A 20152-nucleotide genomic window follows, 5' to 3' on the forward strand; every position below is an offset into this window, starting at 1 on the left:
GTAACTTGTGAAAAGTACTGCTGGGACGTCTATATATAAACCCACAGGTTTCTATACTGATACATTTGACAATCTTTTTCAATTTGTGTTTCAAAGAAATGGTTCATTTAGTAGACTATTCTATTCAAAAGGCTATTTTTTTTTCAGTGATCGTTTTCCAGTATAATTCCATCAATAAATAGTATAATTGAAAAAAAAAATTCTAATATACTTGTATATTAAAAAATATACAAGTAGAGACATAAAATCATCATAACCTATTAAAATCAGCTCTAAACAATATTTACATAGTGACAATAATATATAAAAAAAAAAGACATATTGATTTAACCAAAAAATGGTGACATAACTGTTAAGAGCAGTGAAAGGAAGTGCGTGTGTGTGTGTGTGTGTGTGTGTGTATGTTAGGGGCAGGAAGTGTGGTATAACTAAGATAATTTCTCAGTTTCCATAACAGGAAGTGAACGAATAAGGCCTAACTTTGAAAACTAAAGAGATAATGGTATATTTTGACGTGTAAGATAAAAACCAGAAGAAACAGCTAAATTAGTTGAAGTAATTGCCACTGGAGAGCCAGACTTCTGCTAGAGTAGAGAATAAAGGAAAACAGAGGCTATTTTTACTGTATATTCTGGGATGAAATCTTTCACTATGCACATATATTATTTTCACAAAAATAAAATTTATAGAAGAAAAAAATAATAGGGATACAAATAAAGGTATATGTATAATAATGTCTATCAATATATAATTTGAAATTCTAATTTTAAAAACCTACATTTCCAATATAAGGCATCATTAAATTATTTAAGTGTTACAGAGTTAGAAAAAATACAGTTCATAGGATTGGATTTATCAAGAATATTTGACATTGAAGGAAGTTGAAGACATAATATTAATTGAAAGTATAGAACAGAAAACTATACACAGATGATTTAAATTTTATAAATACTTATAAAATTCAGAGGAAAAATGTTAAGAAGGAAGTAGATGAAGCTGTTAACAAACGGTAACTCTTCAGTGATAATTCTAACATTTTTCAGACTTCTCTGAATTTTCCAAATTTTCTACAAAAGAAGTAAACTGCTTTTATAATCAAGGGGAAAGATGACATTTCAAGTTATTGGTTTATTTATTTGAAAGCAAATTTTACCATTCAAAACCAGGCCGAGTAGAAACAACATCTACTAACTCCAGAGGCATAGTTCAGCCTTGTGTGCTACTATCAAAGGACAGGTTATCTCGTTGACACCTCAATCCTGAAAAGAGTGAGACACTGAACAAGAACATTTTAAAGAGCGGGTCAAAGAGTATTCAAGTTATAAAACAAGTGAGGGGGTCGCAGAGTAGTGGAAAATGAGAGAACTGAGAACAGGAGACCTGCAAGCACAGAAGATACATTTCACCAACTTCCCTATGTAAATAGACCTCTAAATTTTTATTCTTATGCCCCATAAGTTAATTTTCAATATATCTCATTTCTTTTCTTTTAACTTTTAAATACATTTGTTATTTTGTTTATTTCTTTTTTAATTTTTGTGGTTACATAGTGTGTGTGTGTGTGGTACAGGAGATGTTTCGATATAGGCATATAATGTTATATATTAACATCATGGAGAAAGAGGTATGCATCCCCTCAAGCATTTATCCTTTGTGTTACAAACAATCCATTACACTTTGTAAGTTATTTAAAAATGTACAATTAAGTTATTATTGACTATTGTCACCCATTTGTGCTTCTTTTCTGAGTCACAAAGATTTGTAGCCTTAAAAAGTTTCAGGGTCTAAAAGTTTCAGGACACAGAATTAATCTACACAAATCAGTAGTCCTACTATACATATCAACAGTGACCAAGCTGAGAACCAAATCAATTCAACCCCTTTTACAATAGCTATAAAAAAATTAAAATACTTAGGAATATACTTAACCAAGAAGGTGAAAGACCTCTACAAGGAAAACTATAAAACAGTGCTGAAAAAATCATAGACATCAAAAACAAATAGAAACACATCCTAAGTGCATGGATGGGTGGAATTAATATTGTGAAAATGACCATACTGCCAAAAGCAATCTACAAATTCAATGCAATTCCCATCAAAACACCAACATCATTTTTTACAGAACTAGAAAAAACAATCCTAAAATTCATATGAAACCAAAAAAGAGTCCACATAGCCAAAGCAAGACTAAGCAGAAAGAACAAATTGTGAGGCATTACATTACCTGACTTCAAACTGCAGTATAAGACCATAGTCACCAAAACAGCATGGTATTGGTATAAAAACAGACATATAGACCAATAGAGAATCCAGAAATAAAGCCAAATACTTACAGCCAACTGATTTTTGACAAAGCAAACAAAAACATAAAATGGGGAAAGGACACCCTATTCAACAAATAGTGCTGGGAATAATTGGCTAGCCACATGTAGAAGAATAAAACTGGACCCTTATCTATCACCTTATACAAAAATCAAATCAAGATGGATTAAAGATTTAAATCTAGGCCTGAAACCATAAAAATTCTAGAGGATAACATTGGAAAAATCTTTTAGACATTGGCTTAATTAAAGCCTTCATGACCAAGAACCCAAAAGCAAAAACAACAAAAACAAAGATAAATAGATAGGACTTAATTAAACTAAAAAGCTTCTATGAAGTAAAAGAAATAAGCAACAAAGTAAACAGACAACTCACAGAGTGAAAGAAAACCTTTGCAATCTATACATACAACATCAGACTAATATCCGGAATCTACAAGGAACTCAAACAAAGTAGCAAGAAAAAACAAACACTCCCATCAAAAAGTGAGCTAAGGACATGAATAGACAACTTTCAAAACAAGATATACAAATGACCAACAAACTTATGAAAAAAATGCTCAACATTGCTAATTATTAGGGAAATGCAAATCAAAACCACAATGCGATACCACTTTACACCTGCAGGAATGACCATAATTGAAAAATAAAAAAATAATAGATGTTGGTGTGTATGTGGTAAAAAGGGAACACTTTTACACTGTTGGTTGGAATGTAAACTACTACAACTACTATGAGAAACAGTGTAGAGATTCCTTAAAGAACTAAAAATAGATCTACCATTTGATCTAGCAATCCTACTCCTCGTTATCTATCCAGAGGAAAAGAAGTCATTATACAAAAAAGATACGTGCACACGCATGGTTATAGCAGCACAATTCATAATTGCAAAAACATGGAACCAGCCCAAATGCCCATCAATCAATGAGTTTTATATATATACATATATATATATATATATATATATACACATATAACATTTTCTTTAGAAATGAAATAGAAAATACATATATTTTCTATTTTTCTATTGATTATTATTGACATGGAGTCCTATCTTAGACACTGTGGATAAAAGTTTTATTTAAAAAAAAAAGTCCCTGCCTTTAAAGAAGTCTCAATACTATTTTTTTTTTACATACAGAATGTACAATTAATTAAATGTCCAAAAGGATGACTGGCTCCAAATATATATATAAATAGAAAATATATATATACAAATAGAAAATTGTCTATTCATGTCCAAACACACACACACACACACACACACACACACACACACACACACACACACCATGGAATACTACTCAGCCATAAAGAGGAATAAAATAATGGCATTTTCAACAACCTAGATGGAACTGGAGAGCGTTAGTCTAAATGAAGTAACTCAGAATGCAAAGGCATAAGAATTATATGACAGACATTGGGGATGAAGGGAAAAGGCAAGGGGGTGGTGAGGGATAAAAGACTACACATTGGGTACAATGGACACTGCTCAGGTGATGGGTGCACCAAAATCTCAGAAATCACCACTAAAGAACTTATTCATGTAACTAAACACCACCTGCTCCCCCAAAAACTTATGAAACAAAAAACAAGTTTCAGGGCCTACTTTTAATATTTGCATCACCGAGGAGAGGAGGAGAATGTAAGCAGCTCCAACATCTGTAAATAGGGAAGTCATAACAGAGGTTCAAATATGTTTTGGCTGTGGAGATTTGTAGCTTTTAAATGGAACAACATAGCAGTTTACTGGTAATGATTGAAATACCTAGAAATTCAGAAGATGGTGGCAGGGAAAGAGGTCCCTGATTTCCTTATTCATCTAGGGCCACTCTGCAGCTTATATTTTTGAGAGGTCTCCTAAGAATTCATTTGAATCTAGAATTCTGCAACTAAGAATTAATTCTCTGAGCTCAGTGATATAGTATCAAACTACCTAGCAATTAGCTGTCAGTCTTCACATCCTATAGCCTATGCTTCTGAAACTCATATACTCCATTTTATAAATGTTAGCCTCAGGTTATACTGACAGCGTCATTTAAAAAAACTAAACCAGCTGGACATACCTCACTGGAAGTATCATGAAGGAAGAAAGCATGAGTAATATGGTTGGTACATGAACCCAGGCCCTCTTCAAAATAAGTATTCAATCTATGATTAGTATATATTTTGCATCATTTGTCCAGTACTTTTAAAATACATGCTTTTTCCAGAGATAATATTTTTAAGTTAACCATGTCCTAGGATCACCTACCCATACAGTGTACCGAGGTTCCAAATCACCACAGTCCTTTGCAAAAATATAAGAACAGTTTCCTGGGAAGTAATAGTAGATGCCATCAAATGTTTCAAAATGATACTGTCCCCAGGTTTTGCAAATCCCATCTCTGCCGTTGCCCATGTTTGGGACTGAAAAGAAACAGGATAATATTTTGTAGACAAAATAAATTACACCTTTCTAGCAATGTTCAGTCATGGTAAATGATTCTAATCTTCATTCAAATTTCCTTCCTTGGTGGTCTGTATTGATATAACTAACATAAAATTACCATTTGCTCTCAAAACTTCCAAACTCCCCTGAAGAAAAACAGGGTCTCCAAGTAGTTGCAAAGAAAAGATATATGTTAGAAAGTTCCTTAATTTTTGTTCGCAAAGAAAGACTCCAGAAGGAAAAAGTATGGAAAATGATATAGTAAAAGGTCATAGCAATAAAGCAAGTAAGATGGCTCAGAAAAGAGAGAAATGTCATCACTGAGTGTCTTAAAGATTAACATAGGCAGCATCAGAGTGTTCTAGTCTTTCCAAAACATTCTTTTATGATATCCACAGAGAAAAATAACCACTGAGAAAAAAATCATGTTTATGTGTCTGGGACCTAGATGTGGGGAGCATTAGTCATTGAAAGTATGCTGGAATTTGGCCACAGTGGTGGCTTGTGCCTGTAATCCTAGCACTTTGGGAGGCCAAGGTGGGTGGATTGCCTGAACTCAGAAGTTTAAGACCAGCCTGGGCAACACAGTGAAACTCCATATCTATGAAAATATAAAAAATTAACCAGCATGGTAGGGTGGCACGCATCTGTAAATCCCGGCTATGCAGGAGGCTGAGACACAAGAATTGCTTGAACCCGGGAGGCAGAGGTTGCAGTGAGCCAAGACTGAGCCACTGCATTCCAGCCTGGGTGACAAAGTAAAACTATGTCTTTAAAAAAGAAAAAAAGGAAGAAAAAAAAAAGGCATACTGGAATTTAACAATTCATGACCTCAAACTGGCCAAATTTCAAGCAACATTTATCTTAAATCATATAACTGTATCTCCTGTTGTCATGCTTTTTTTCCCTACCCTTGTAGATAGTCTTCTCTTCAATTTTTGTTTTCTAAACTCTTCTCTTTGGAATAGTATGAAAATCAGTAACGTTCACTGGCACTCAATGTAAAACATTTTGATACACTCTAGGGGGAGCATAAAGATAAGGGTGACTCGCTACATGTTGTATTTTTGTGATTCTCACCTAAATTTATTAGCCTTGGCCAATTGTGGCCTTTTCAGTAAAAAAAAACACAGAATGATTGATTATTCAGGCAGTCTTCCCTAACAGTATGGGTCACTTCTGCCTCATATTTTTCACAGCATCCTGTACTTTCCTTTACAGCACCTGTCACAAGTGTAATTATTGTGTATCGGTTGTGTATTTATCCCCTTCCCTAGACTTCAGCCTCCAGGAGGACAGGAACATGTTTGTATTTTTCACCGTCGTATCCCCAATGCCTAGCCTGGAATCTAGATGCCAGTAACTATCGATTAAACAAATGAATATTTATTGATTATTATTATTTATTGACATAGAGTCCTATCTTAGACACTGTGGATAAAAGGTTTATTTTAAAAAATAAAAAAAAAAACCCTGACTTTGAAGAAGTCTCAATACTATTTTTATCATAAAAAATGTCCAATTAATTAAAGGTCCAAAAGAATGACTGGCTCCAAATAACAAATCTATTTTATAAAGCAAAAGAGTGATGAATGAGAACCTGGTTTTAACAGGCTATTACTATAGAAAGTGGGAAAAAAATACTTGAAGAAATAGGAGAGCTCAATGAGAAGAAAAAGTCGGCCTATCCACTTTTGTTTTACATTGTTTCTAAATTACATCAAATTACTGAGAATGAATTGTGGGCTCCCTAGTTAATATATAACTCCCAGTGGATGAACATTATTATAGCAAATTATGCTTTAATTTTCTCTTTGATATCTCATAATTCTCTGATAAGCATCCCTGAAACTTACTGATCTGGCATCTTGTCCCAAGGGCCTGAAATATTTGACAGTCACATGTTCCAGTCTTAGAACAGAAAGCTCCATTAAGGCATTCATAAGGACAAGAACCTGAGGGGGGAAAAACAATTACCTTCTGGCAAGCATAAGATGTCAACATACAGCTTGGACAAATTATAATCACTATTAAACTTAAACGGAACTCTGGGCCTCTTGCTTTGCTAAGCTAAAGAACTAAACCCATCAAGACTCTATCTAGTTCATTTCATTGTATATGCTGTGAAGCAAGAAAGACAGGCTTTCACATCTCAAACTACCCTGAGAGCAAAGGTTAGGCCCTTTCAAGCAATTCAAAGGTCAAGTTCCCATGTAAGGAATCTCTGTCCCAGATGATGAGAACCAGAAATACTCAAGCTGCAGATGATTCCGTTAACGGAGTTTGGCACTGGCTGCACATCCCATCAGCTCCTCTTCCAGGAGCAAACGCTGTATTAAAGAATGGGGTCTCTCACATCTGCAATCCTGTCACTTTGGGAAGCCAAGGCAGGCCGATCATTTAAGATCAGGGGTTCAGATCATCCTGGCCAATATGGTGAAACCCCATCTCTATTAAAAATACAAAAATTAGCTATATATGGTGGTGCATGCCTGCAGTCCCAGCTACTCGGGAGGCTGAGACAGGAGACTCACTTGAACCCAGGTGGTGGAGGTTGCAGTGAGCCGAGATTGCACCACTGCACTCCAGAATGGGGGACAGAGCTAGACTCTATCTCAAAAACAACCAAAAAAGAATAGGATCTATCATTAACTTCAGGGATAAGGCAAAGCAAAAAAACTCAAAGGGAAACTCCTGCTTTTGAAGAGAATGATTAAACATTTCATTTGAAGTTTGTGTATTAATCCTCAGGCTCAATTACAAATGACACATTCTTTGAAACCTATGCTGCTGGGCATGGTGGCACACGTTTGTAATCCCAGCTACTCAGGAGGCTAAGGCAAGAGAGTCGCTTGAACCTGGGAGATGGAGGTTGCAATGAGCCAAGATCATGCCACTGAACTCCAACCTGGTCGACAGAGCAAGACTCTGCCAAAAAAAGAAAAGAAACCTATGCTTAATTTTGATGAGGCAGAAGCCAAAGTCACTGCTGTCACCAAAAATATTCTTTCTTTCATGGAAAGAAAAATTATAAAATTTTCCCTAAGAATTATGTTAAAAAGAGGAAACAAGTAACTGTGAGCTCTAACCCTAATTTTACCATCATCTCCTGAGTGAATTTTAAAAATGCAAATGAATCAGCGAAAAAAAATTTCCTCTAATAAGGAGAGGACAAGAAGTAACTGGCAAAACTCAAGCAGGAAGAATTTAAGTTAACAAAGCAGGAGAACTAGAGAACATCTTAATTCCTGGAAGATAGTTATCTAACTGATCATTTAACCACAGTTCTGCCAAAGGCAAGAATTTAAAATCCCTTATGATTCATTCCCACCTTAAGATCCATTGATTTAAAATGCCTCTTTACTTTTAAAAATGCACAAATCTCCAAGTATATCTTGAGGAAAAAATATGCTGTTTTAACCTAGTTTGTAAGTACGGGTAAAAAAAATAATGTTTTTAATAAACTTAAATGCAGTTTTTCCCCGTAGGGGTGCATGTATATTTACAGTTTATCTTAGATCACAGTGTTACATTTTTCTGATGAAGAGATGTTAAATATTTAGATAAATAAATGTATTGCCTTAAATATATTTTCAGTCCTGTTTATTCTCCTGAAAACAAATACCAAAGGAAAACTGGTGAGGATCACTGTTATTTTAAAGACAACAATGAAATTTTCTATTTCATAGTTACCACTCAAATTAAATTTCAAACTACCATCAGCAGTCTGCTTAATGGAAATGGAGGATTTGTAACAAAAAAATAGAGATCAAGAGGCAAATAAATGATTCACAATAAAATAGTTTCTGACATCCAGTGACATCTTCCTTGGTTATGCAGTTATCGGCTTTGTCTAAATGTTTGGCTCTGGTTATTCTCAGAAACAATTCGAATTTCTCTAAGATGTGAACTTAAATGATTACTAAGTCTTATTACCATCCTGGCTCACTTTCCTTCATGTCATATGTGGAAACAATAAAGACTTGATTCAATATATCCCCCAAAAGGGATTTTCTGAGAAAGCAAATACGAAAACATAGGTATAAACACTGACCTTTTATTTTGCTCTCACCCCAATTAATAGCATCATGGAAAAAATATCTCGGAGAAGTAGCTTCAAACTTTGAAAGAAAGAAATGAGAATACAAGACAGTTAAACTATTCAATTCAAGCCAAACATGCAAACTGGCAAATCTAGAAAATAGCTACAAATACAGAAATGATAAAGTGCTGACTTTAAATTTTCTGGGGTTGTTGAAGTTTGTCTTCTCCATGAGGCAGAAACGGTTCCTCTGAGGTTGTGGTTAGAGGAACTCATTCAGTCTTGGTTTTGCCTCTTACATGACTTTGACAAGTCATTCACTTTGTCTGCTCTCTGTTCTGTTCTCACTTCCCATTCTCCCCTCCCCTTCCCATCATCCACTCTTTCTCCCAACGCCCCATCCTCCAACCACCTCGAAACCTCCTGAAAGGAGCCTGACTGGAGTCTAACCTTTGGAATAATTGACTGCTTTGCCTGCAGAAATAGCAATTCTCTGACACTTCCAGGTGCAGATAGGTTTCGGAAAAAAATATACGGGTTGACAGACCAACAGATGGTGATGTCCTGCCTGCCTGCACACCAACTGGTAAAGAAAACATCCACAGAAGCATCTGCTGTTTTGGTACCAGAGTGTGTCACCTTCAGCCTCCAAAGACCTGACTGACACTTTAAAGTTCCTAGAACATTTAAATGTATCTTTTTACAGAGTCCAGAGTAGTTCAGAGTAGTGGTAAAGGGCATGAATTTTAATCAAACAGAGTTGGATTAAAGTCCTGACTGTCATTACTTACCCTTAAGCAAGTTTCCTAACCTCTTAGTGCCTCCATTTACTCATCTATAAAATAGGAACAATAATGGCACTTCTCTTGTTACATAGTTATGATAATGAATTAAAGCCATGTACGTAAAGCTTCATACATAGTGTATCACACAAAAAAATTAGCAGTAAAGGGATTTATATCAATCAATCTAAGCAATCCAGATGAAATCATAAGGTTTTTAAAAGATCTATATGGCTTAATAGCAAATAGTTCTGACTTACTAAAACTAATCAATCATGGACTATTATTCCAACTCCATACCAATTGAGGGTATGATCTAGGGCAATATTCTTTCCAGTAGCACTTACATTTCACCAGAATAAACACACCCAAAACTTGCCAAATAATCGTCAAATTAAATAGCAGATGGTATTAGAAAAACTGAAGAAAAAATAAGGAGCATGGGAAAATGAGGCCTGTGACTTCAGGAGCAAAGTTCTTTCTCAGCAGATTCTGGTGTCCCTTATGTGAAATTCTATTTTGACATTTTCCATCTCAATATTTTTCCTCTTAACAAGAAAATGTACAAAACAAGAGAGGGTCTCACTGTGTTTCCTGGGCTGGGCTCTAACTCCTAAACTCACTGTGTTTCCTGGGCTGAGTTCTAACTCCTGGACTCAAGTTGGGACTGCAGGCACATGCCATCATGCTCAGCTCATGCTATATAAAAGACACACTCTCACTATTTGAAGATTTCGTTCTAAACTTTTTGCACCGCATCATGGTTTCAGGTTCATTGTCTCCTGTTCTCAATACTGCCAGGTTTTATCCTCACTATTCAATCTCACCTTTTTGTCCTTGCCTCTGCCTTCAAACTAAGTTAGACTCAACAACGATCTATGACCTCGATTCCCTGAAGACAGCAAGTCTTATTCTCTCTGCAGCCACATTGCTTCTGGATGCCTAAATCTAACACAGCCCCAGATATTACTGGACACCAAAACCTTCCTCCTTTGGCTCCAAAATGGTTTATGCCAATCCTTTTAATGAAAGCCAATCATCTCTGATACTCACAAAAAGTATATGAAGACTTCAACTCTACCTCACAGGGCCTATCACCTTGAACAAATTATTCAAACAGGTCAGCCTCAGTTTCCCAGTCTATAAAATGGAATAAAACTACCTGCCTCTCAGAATTGTGAGGATTCAGTGAAATGATGTAAGCAATGCAGCAAGAATAGTGCCAGGCACATAATAAGAGTTGTAAAGATACAGACCATGCACAGTAGCTCAAACCTGTAATCCCAGCACTTTGGGAGGCCAAAGCAGCTGGATCTCCTGAGGTCAGGAGTTTGAGACCAGCCTGACCAACATGGTGAACCCCCATCTCTACTAAAAATACAAAAAATTGGCCGGGCGCTGTGGCTCACGCCTGTAATCCCAGCTCTTAGGGAGGCAGAGGCGGGAGGATAGCTTGAGCCCAGGAGTTCGAGACCTGCCTGGGCAATATAGCGAGACCCCGTTCTCCACAAAAAGGAAAAAAACAAAAAGACAAAAAAAAAAAAAAAGTGTAAAAAAAAAATACAAAAAATTAGCTGGGCTTGATGGTGTTCACCTGTAATCCCAGCTACTCAGGAGGCTAAGGCAGGAGAATCTCTTAAACCCAGGAAGCAGAGGTTGCAATGAGCCGAGATCACCCCATTGCACTCCAACCTGGGCAACAAGAGCAAAACTTTGTCTCAAAAAAAAAAAAAAGAGTTGTAAACATGCTACCTGTTTTTATTATTAGGTAAAAACTGAAAACATTGGATAACACTAGAGCAAGATAAAAATAGATAATTTGTTTTTTGCTCCATATCCTTTAGCCCAACTCAATCCACATCTCCTTTATGTAAATTAGAATGACTCCCTAGCATACCACCGTTCTGGCTACCACAACATCCTATTTACCCAGCATCCCATACATCATAATACATTTCATAATATATGTCACTAAGATGTGACATGCAGATTTCATTAATTTATTTATTTATTGACACATTTGAACTCAGAATGGCATCTTACATTTATAATTGGGAGCATATTTACTTTTCATGTCACATGAATAATGGCAAATGATTGAGGTTGCTTTGGATTGAATAAACCCATTACAAATAAATGACTTCTTTATAAGCCTACCTTCATAACAGATGGGGTTTCTAGATAACAGGCATTGCTATTCCCGTTTAGATCTCTAGCACTGTTCTTGGTATGTCATCAACAAATACCAACTGAACTGAAGAAAGACATGGTTCGAATGGGAATCTGTCTCCCAAGGGTGTTTAGAGCTGTGACTGCAGCTGACTTTGTTGATACCTCTCCCTTCATCCTCTCAGCCCATCTCTGAATTCATCTTGGAATTCATCTGGATTTCTGTGCACACTGAAAACCTCCAACTTTCTGTCTTTGCCTGAGGACAAAGTCCAAGCAGAAAAGACTATAGAAGGTGTCTTAATGGGGATTTTAGGCTCTCCAGAGGTTTCCCTCAACCTAGAAATGAGTCCAGGACACATTCTACATGGTTCTTCGGAAAATCTCCAGTAAGACTGAGCTCCAGCTGCCTACAGCAGAAAGCCCCTCATTAACATACCCCATATTTTATTTTCTTCCTCCACATATTTTTTTTCTCCTTTCTTTGGGCACTTCCCAAATAAATGACCTATGTAGTACGTCTCTTAGAGCCTACTTTCAGGAAAGGAATTTTTGGAATGTAATGCAAATGCAAAAACGTCCCAGGCAGCAGGTGCATATATTGATGCAATTGATAAAAGAGAAGGGCCCATCCTTCCTCCTTCCTGATTACATCTCAACAGGACAGGGAGAGGCACAGGGAAATACTGTCTCTAGATGGGAAATCACTGCAGGGCACAAATGCGCTATTTATAGAAGTATGTGTCTACCCTTTCTTGCTCACCTCATTGCCAAAGTAGTTCTGAGTCCTTATTTGCATACTTATCTACCCATCAGTGCTCTGTTTGGGGGGGAGTGAATAATCTATGGATAAGAATGGCGTTGTAACACATGAAATTCCAATTCTGAACAATGCAGTGTAAGTTTATGACCTCATTAACCACTGTTGAAACTCCTTTTAAAAATTGTTTAGATAATAAATGATCTTGACACATGTTTTCTAGCCTTAGGAAGCAGAAGTACAAGTCTCCTGCTCTTCATTCTCCCTAAAAGGGAGTAAAGTATACAAATTCTAAAAACATCTAAATGCACAACAGTATAACCCCATCCATTGGGCACTTAATGTGACATCTTTGGGGCATATTTCACAGATTCTTCAATCTAGTGGGTTCACCAGAATGCAGTTTTTCTCAAAATCTGATTTTCTCCTGAGTCATGCATAAGTCCTTTTGTGGGTAATATGGTCTACTGGCAAATATACACTTAAAATTTCTCAGAGAAAAATCATTTTAACCACTTTACATGATACTAAAGTACTTTAGTACACAAAACACTCTTTTTAAGAAAAATAAAATGTGTTTCTATTCCACAGACAATCCTTTGCCTATTCTGGTATCAGAGGTGCTCCAACCAGAGTGGTTCCATCTTGAATAGGGGGTGGATAAAATGAGTCTGAGATCTGCTGGGCTACATTCCCAAGAGGTTAGACATTCTTAGTTACAGGAGGAGATAAGAGGTCACCAGGACTACTATCACAAGATACAGGTCATAAAGATCCTGGAGGAAAGAAGCTGGCCCAATCCTGCCAAAACCAAGATGGCAATGAAAGTAACTTCTGGTTGTTCTCACTGCTCATTATACTCTAATTATAATCCATTAACAGGCTAAAAGACACTCCGACCAGTGCCATGACAGTTTACAAATGCCATGGCAATGTCCAGAAGTTATCCTATATGGTCTAAAAGGAAAAGGAACCCTTATTTGTAGGAAATTCCTGCCCCTTTCCTGGAAAAGTAATGAATAATCGACCTCTTGTTTAGCATATGATCAAGAGTAACTACAAATATACTCAGTCAAGCCCCTCATGCTGCTTCTCTGCCTGTGAAGTAGCCATTCTTTTATTCCTTTACCTTCTTTTTTTTTTTTTTTTTTGAGATGGAGTTTCGCTCTTGTTACCCAGGCTGGAGTGCAATGGCGCAATCTCGGCTCACCGCAACCTCCGCCTCCTGGGTTCAGGCAATTCTCCTGCCTCAGCCCCCCGAGTAGCTGGGTCCTTTACCTTCTTAATAAACTTGCTTTCACTTTACTCTATGGACTTCCCCAAATTCTTTCTTGCATGAGAACCAAGAACCCTCTGTTGCGGTCTGGATCAGGACCCCTTTCCAGTAACACTGGTACAAAAAAGGTCTCTACTCTTGGTAAGAATAAATCAGTTCTGTCTTCTAACCAGACACGACAGTATATCAGATCTGTCTTCCATATAACCACTAATTCTCTTTAATTAATACTACATAATATACAAATGCAGATATCTATCACAAAATGCAAATAAAAACTATTTGCAATTTAATATTTAACAAAGGCTTCCTTGAATATTTAATCTGTTTGCTACATAAATACTCAAATCATATTCCTTTTCAAAGAAATGCCTTTAGTAAGTTAGGATTCTGTATTTTACCATCCATCCTTCAGAGAAAGGTTTTTTAAACCCATCCACTTGAGCATTCCAACCAGTTTGAAGAAATTGCAATTATCCAATATCCTTCATATAAAGGCACCCAGGCAAGAAGTTCTCCTCAAATGCAGTGCTATGCTGGCCCTCCAAAAAACAGGTTACTTATTCATAGATATCCACAATTTAAATTTATCATACATTATAAAAACTTTCTGTCAAAACATCAGGACGTATCTGACGCTCTTTTTGCAGTATTTAACTCATATCATTTACACCTTTTTTGGCCCCTTTTTGCATGTATTTTTACTGTTGTCATTGTCCTAACTGATATTGTGCTTAATTTTTAAAGTACTTCTAATTTTCTGGCAAGTGCATGGGATTAAATGCCTCAAGCCTATTAGTAGGTAACTGAGCTAAATAACAACAATAACAAAAAAATGTATCTTATTCCAAACAAGTTGATGTGACCTGAGCATCAATTCGATGGTCGTAGAAAAGCAACAGAGAAGTTACTTTGCTTCTTCCTCCTCCTTCTTATCTTGTTCTTAGATTTTATTCCCCTCCACAAAGGTCTCATTGTTGAAGTGACAGCAAAGTCCAAAACAGAATGGATTACTTCTCTGCCTCTCTCTCCATCTGAGGCATAACCTACCTGTGCTGCTAAAAGAGCTCTTTTCTGTCGATTTTCATTAAACCCGTTTCTGGAAGAAAACAAAAAGAACTTGTATAGTCAAAGGCCCCTAGGCAACCTGAACAAGCTTTTCCCAAGAGAGAGCTGGTGTTTTCCTCCTGATTTCCATCACTTTATCAAAGAGGTCTTTCTTGGGTTAACATTTAAAAGGTCCCCCCTCCCTGTTCTGGAGGGGTTAGATTTGGGTGGTGTTGCTGTCTCATTTTACAAAATTCAGGAATGTCCCAAATTTCTCCAGTCTTCGATATAAACTGAATTTTAGGAAGGAACTTTGGGATGGAAAAATAAACAAAATAGTGAAACACTGTAGCACCAACCCTGGCAATATTTTCTCCACAAGACTTTGCAAATCTCAAACATAGTACTTAATTCTCTCCTGTGCTATGTCATAAAGGGCAAGTTAACATTAATGTAAGAACATCAAATTGCAATTTATCAAAATTAAATGGCTAATAATTCACTAAAGCATATATCTTGTTTATAATGTTTTCTGTTTTGTGTTATATTTATCAATAAACATTTTATTTTAAAAAACTCAAATGGTAAATAGAATTCTGCTTTTCATTAAGCAGTCAGTTTAGTCCAAAAACTGATTTTAATTATTTACTGCTAAAACAATTTTTCTTTTTATCATTAAAAACTGTGTTACTCTGTTAAAAATACCGATAAGACATTTGTTAGCAATAATGCATATTAATAATGTAAAGAATAACATTATAGAATATGACTTTTTTAACAAACCTTTGAAGTCAAAGTAGTATCTTTTTAGTATCTACAGTCACCAAGGACTCTTGTGATTAAAATGAAAGGAATTATTTTGTAATTAAAATGAAAGGAAATATTTTCATAAATAAGGAAATGAATGCTTGATCATTTTAATATGTAGAAATTTTTAAAGTATATTTTATGCTTTTTTGTAAAATATTTCACTTATTTTTTTCAAAAACAGATATAGTTGCCTGCTGAGGTTTGCTCATTCCCATTAACTTTATGTTTTAAAAGACACGAAGGACAAGAAATACTCACTTTGACGGTCCCGTCAGTAGACATGATGCACAAATATATTCTGCCAGAGACAAATATATAAGCATGAAAAAAAATTAGCCAAATATGTTGGCTACATGTTCTAGTTGTTTAAAAGAACATTTTAACCTAAATTCTAAAATTTTGATTGAAGTTTGCTGTTATTTTTGCATTTTTAGAGGAATTTGACCAGCAAATTTCTTGTGAGACAATGAGTGACTGAGAAGCTAAAAATAATGGGTTAGTGTACATGGATTTACACAGAGACACAATGCAATTGAACAGATACTAGACTTGGAATCATAGATCCAAGTTTTTGTTCTAGTCCTACCACTTAGTATATTCCAAGCTTAAACAAAATACCAAGCACACCATTAAATGATGGTGTTGGACAGTTATCTGCAAAGTCTCCTCAGCTCTGAAGATTCTGTGACATTTTTCTCCTTGAGGTTTCAGTCACAACTGGAATTGGAAACTTTGACCTCTGTAGTCTTTTATACTTAAGTAAATTCTCCAATTTCCCCTACAAGCTTTAAAGCATACAGACCTTTACAGGGATTAAAAATTAACAATCGAAAGTAAATAAATCCTTTCCCCATTTTGTTAGGTGTGATAAAGTGCTTACCTATGAAAATATAGTATGTATTTCACAAATTTAAAATACTCCAAGAAAATGTGTAACAGGGTAAAACTAGTTCCACAAAATGCCCATAGTATGGAACCTGGGTGAAGGCACATGGAGGTGTGTTATGTCATTTTAATTTTGTGTATGCTTCTAAGTTTTCCAAAATAAAAAAAACAAATAGCAAAAAAAGTTATTAATAAAATTACCAAAAAAATAATTAAAATCAATTTTTATCCCCAGATGTTAGACAGTCTTAAAACTTTTTTTTTTACTATTCTTTAGGTTTTTTACTATTCTTTAGGCATGAAGAAAGTTTGAGTACTCAATTGCTCTTAGTTTATTATAAAATTTCAAATGTTTAAATTGCAGATAGACAATTATTTTAAATCATCGTTTAGTAGAGAAAGTTAGAATCAGAGCTTCTTCTAATAACAATTGCGTATCATGATAAAAGCATGATTTTTTAACCAGTCATTTAAAAAAGCTTCAAGAAATGAAAACTAAAAGGTTCTAGTGCAATTGCATATCATAATAAAAGCATGATTTTTAACTAGTCATTTTAAAAAGACTCACAAAATGAAAACTAAAAGGTCTAAATTATCTACATTATTAAAAATTTTTTAATGTGGTCTTAGTATTATTTAGTACCATTCATCCTAATAACTTCAAAGTGCTTTATACAAGAAAACTATTTGTATAAACTGTAAGAAAGACAAAAATACAGTAAATTAACATAAACATTTAATCTAAGTTCTTACCTTGTAATGAAAACAGCAGTATGTGAAGCAACAATATACTCCAAGGTATCATTAAATTGAGTTTTCTTACAACGTTCATCTCAGTGTAGCCTTTCTCCCTGAAATGTAACCAAATTGTTGGTCTTTATTATGATGGCATATTAGAAGTATGCGTATTTGTAGTGTACTCAAATTCTAATAAATATAGCTATATAATAAAGTAATTCAAAAAGGAATTCTAGGCTTTCCAACGACATACAGCATCTGAAGCTTTAGAACTTGCAGGCAGTCCTTTGGCTGAGTCTCTCATTAGTGATGCATGGCAGCTTCTTACCTGAGCCCGTGTTAGTTACAGCCACACCTGCACATCATAGGCCTTTTTAGCCTATATCAACCTTTTATACCTTCTCAAGACAGCAGCATTAAAATAACAAGAAACACCTCTTGGTATTTCCTGACTCTATAAGAGGTAACTGTTATTCCTAATTGTTGATCTAATCTTCGCATTTTAGAATTTTATTCATAAAATAATTACTATTCTTTGAAAAAGAGTAAAATAAAACCCTGTCAATATTTCCTAAAATGTCTACATGTTCTTTAAGAATTAAAATTTTTCTTTAGGAATTAAAAAGTACACTAAAACAATGTGCATATATTTTCAAGTCCCATTACAGTGTAGTTTAAGTTGACATGTTCATGGACCCATAGATATTTCTGTTAAACATTCTGCAACAAAAGTTGCACATTTTTAAAAAAGATAATATTCTATATTTGACTTTAAAAAGAAAATAAAATAACTCACTCAGCCCTAAAAACCTTCCCTTCACAACCTGTTTTTCCAACCTTTGTGACAAATACCCAATTAAACAACAGACTTCTTATTTCAGCAGTAGGAACATTCTTCTTTAAAAGGGACTGACTGCCTACACTGGCATGAGAAAAGAGCTCTAACATGTCATAATGAACTTTATAGATCTGAGCCCCATGCATTAGTGAAAACCATCCTTATATAGTGGGTGAACATTTCTACACCAGATCCCATGAGTTACCTGCACTATTATCAAAGTCATTTAACAGACAGTATGCAATAGTAAAGAATGGCTAATGACACTGGAGTACCTTATGAAACAAAAAGCCACAGCAGTTCTTAACATCCTGTTTCCACATAACTCTTCTGCAATGACTTCTGAGTCTTTTCTATTCAGTATCCTTGACATCCTAACATCATACATAGTCTAATATTCCTTGTAGAAACAGTCTCCTGTTTGTGTTCCAAATCCAATAATCATTTACTCTTGCTCTAGATGATCTTAATTCCTTTCTTTATAATAGCTAATTCCGTGAGCTAACAGATGTTTGTCTATAAAGGAAAAAGCTTAACCATGAAAGAACAAACAAATTTCACTAAAATTACAAAGTAGCTATGTGCCTTTCCACTCCCAGCACACACACATGTATGCATACATACATATAGGTATAAGTAATTATAGTGTTTAATATTATTTATTGAAAGGTTACTAGTCTATTACTCTTGAACTAATTAGAAAGTCATATAAATCTAACATAATTAACTTACGTATAGTTACATTCTAAATATTAGTCCAAAAATACATATTTACTCAATAAGCAAAACCATAAAATATTTTAGATTCTTAAGAAGATGTGACTATAAAATAAATTAAAAGGCTAATATTGAAATCTATTTAGAAGACAATAATTTTCCTCAACAAAATATTTTTAATTAAGGGAATTAAGTTTGTTTATGAAGAATGTTTATAGACTCTTTCTGGAAAAGGTTAAGATATATATAACCATATGCATCTCATTATTTTATATAACCATCTAAGTCCCCTCCTTATTTTGCAATAGTTGCTTTTACTTCAGGATTATTTTTCCTAATCTAGTAACTGCTTGACTTTTTTGCTTGAACTTAAAATTTTCCAAAATTAACAGCCATATGGAAAGATCTCAAGCATAAAACAAAGTTAAATTTTACAGTTCAACAAAATAAACATTTTAATAATTACAGTTATTTCTAACACTACTAGAACTTGGTAAGAAAAAGTTAGTAAGCAGCAACATAAAGTCATGTGAAAATCATGTGTTTCTGATACAAACTTTGGTATTTTTATGTACTTAATTAAAAAGTAGTAACTCAACTTTTCATCTCAAATTTCATACAGTATATTTAAAGTTTTTATTCAAAAGCATCACAGCCTTTTCACTGAATAAACTTGAAAATTTCAAGCCTGTATTACTTGACGTTTTTATGAATGCTTTTCTGTTTCGAACTAAATGTATTTAAAAACTGTAAGTGGTTTTGTCTGGGAGAATTTGGCCAGGCATGGTGTCTCACGCCTGTAGTCCTAGCACTTTGGGAGGCTGTGTTTGAGCTCAGAAATTTATGACTAGCCTGGACAACATGATGAAATTCTGCCTCAGAAAAAAAAAAAAAAAAAAAAAAAAACAATTAGCTGGGCATGGTAGCATGCTCCTGTAGTCTCAGCTACTATGGAGGCTAAGGTGGGAGAATTGTTTGAGCCCAGGAGGTCGAGGTTGCTGAGGTCACACCACTGCACTTCAGCCTGGGAAACAGGGCAAGACCCTGTCTCAAAAAAGAAAGAAGAAAAAAATAGTAGAATTTGTAAGAGGAAGCCTCAGAGTTGGTTGGCATTCTTTTATAGATAGAGCTTTGCTGTATGTCTTCTCTCTGCTCCTCTTCCATCCAGGCTCATAGTAGAAAAAAAGTTAGAAAAGGAGAATAAACAATGGCAAAGAGAGAATAACAAAAATCCCAAGGCGTTTTTCAACTAACTGCATTATGAACTCATTACATGAAATGGTAATCTGCATGAAAATAAGCAAAATAGACTTTCATGAATAGCTACAATAGAAGA

At 35.0% G+C, this 20152-nt stretch overlaps 1 protein-coding gene across 5 annotated transcripts in view; it reads right to left on the bottom strand.

The window, feature by feature from the left end:
• The window catches only part of OTOGL (otogelin like), a 346243-nt gene that overhangs the window by 165223 nt on the left and 160868 nt on the right, over positions 1-20152 (bottom strand). For 4 of the 5 annotated variants that reach the window (XR_012518405.1, XM_074402509.1, XM_074402507.1 and 1 more), the window contains 6 exons: positions 17277-17374; positions 15897-15936; positions 14832-14880; positions 8807-8873; positions 6609-6707; positions 4576-4730 (listed from right to left, as the gene is read on the bottom strand). Coding sequence is in view for 3 of the 5 variants with exons in the window: in XM_074402509.1 (XP_074258610.1) it covers positions 4576-4730; positions 6609-6707; positions 8807-8873; positions 14832-14880; positions 15897-15936; positions 17277-17374 (508 nt within the window). In the remaining 2 variants the exon portion in view is untranslated. Of the gene's footprint in view, positions 1-4575; positions 4731-6608; positions 6708-8806; positions 8874-14831; positions 14881-15896; positions 15937-17276; positions 17375-20152 lie in introns of those variants that run through there. The other variant, XM_074402510.1, reaches the window with a different exon arrangement.

Source organism: Saimiri boliviensis, chromosome 7 (genome assembly GCF_048565385.1).
Source record: "Saimiri boliviensis isolate mSaiBol1 chromosome 7, mSaiBol1.pri, whole genome shotgun sequence".
In the NCBI taxonomy this organism is placed as follows: Eukaryota; Metazoa; Chordata; class Mammalia; order Primates; family Cebidae; genus Saimiri; species Saimiri boliviensis.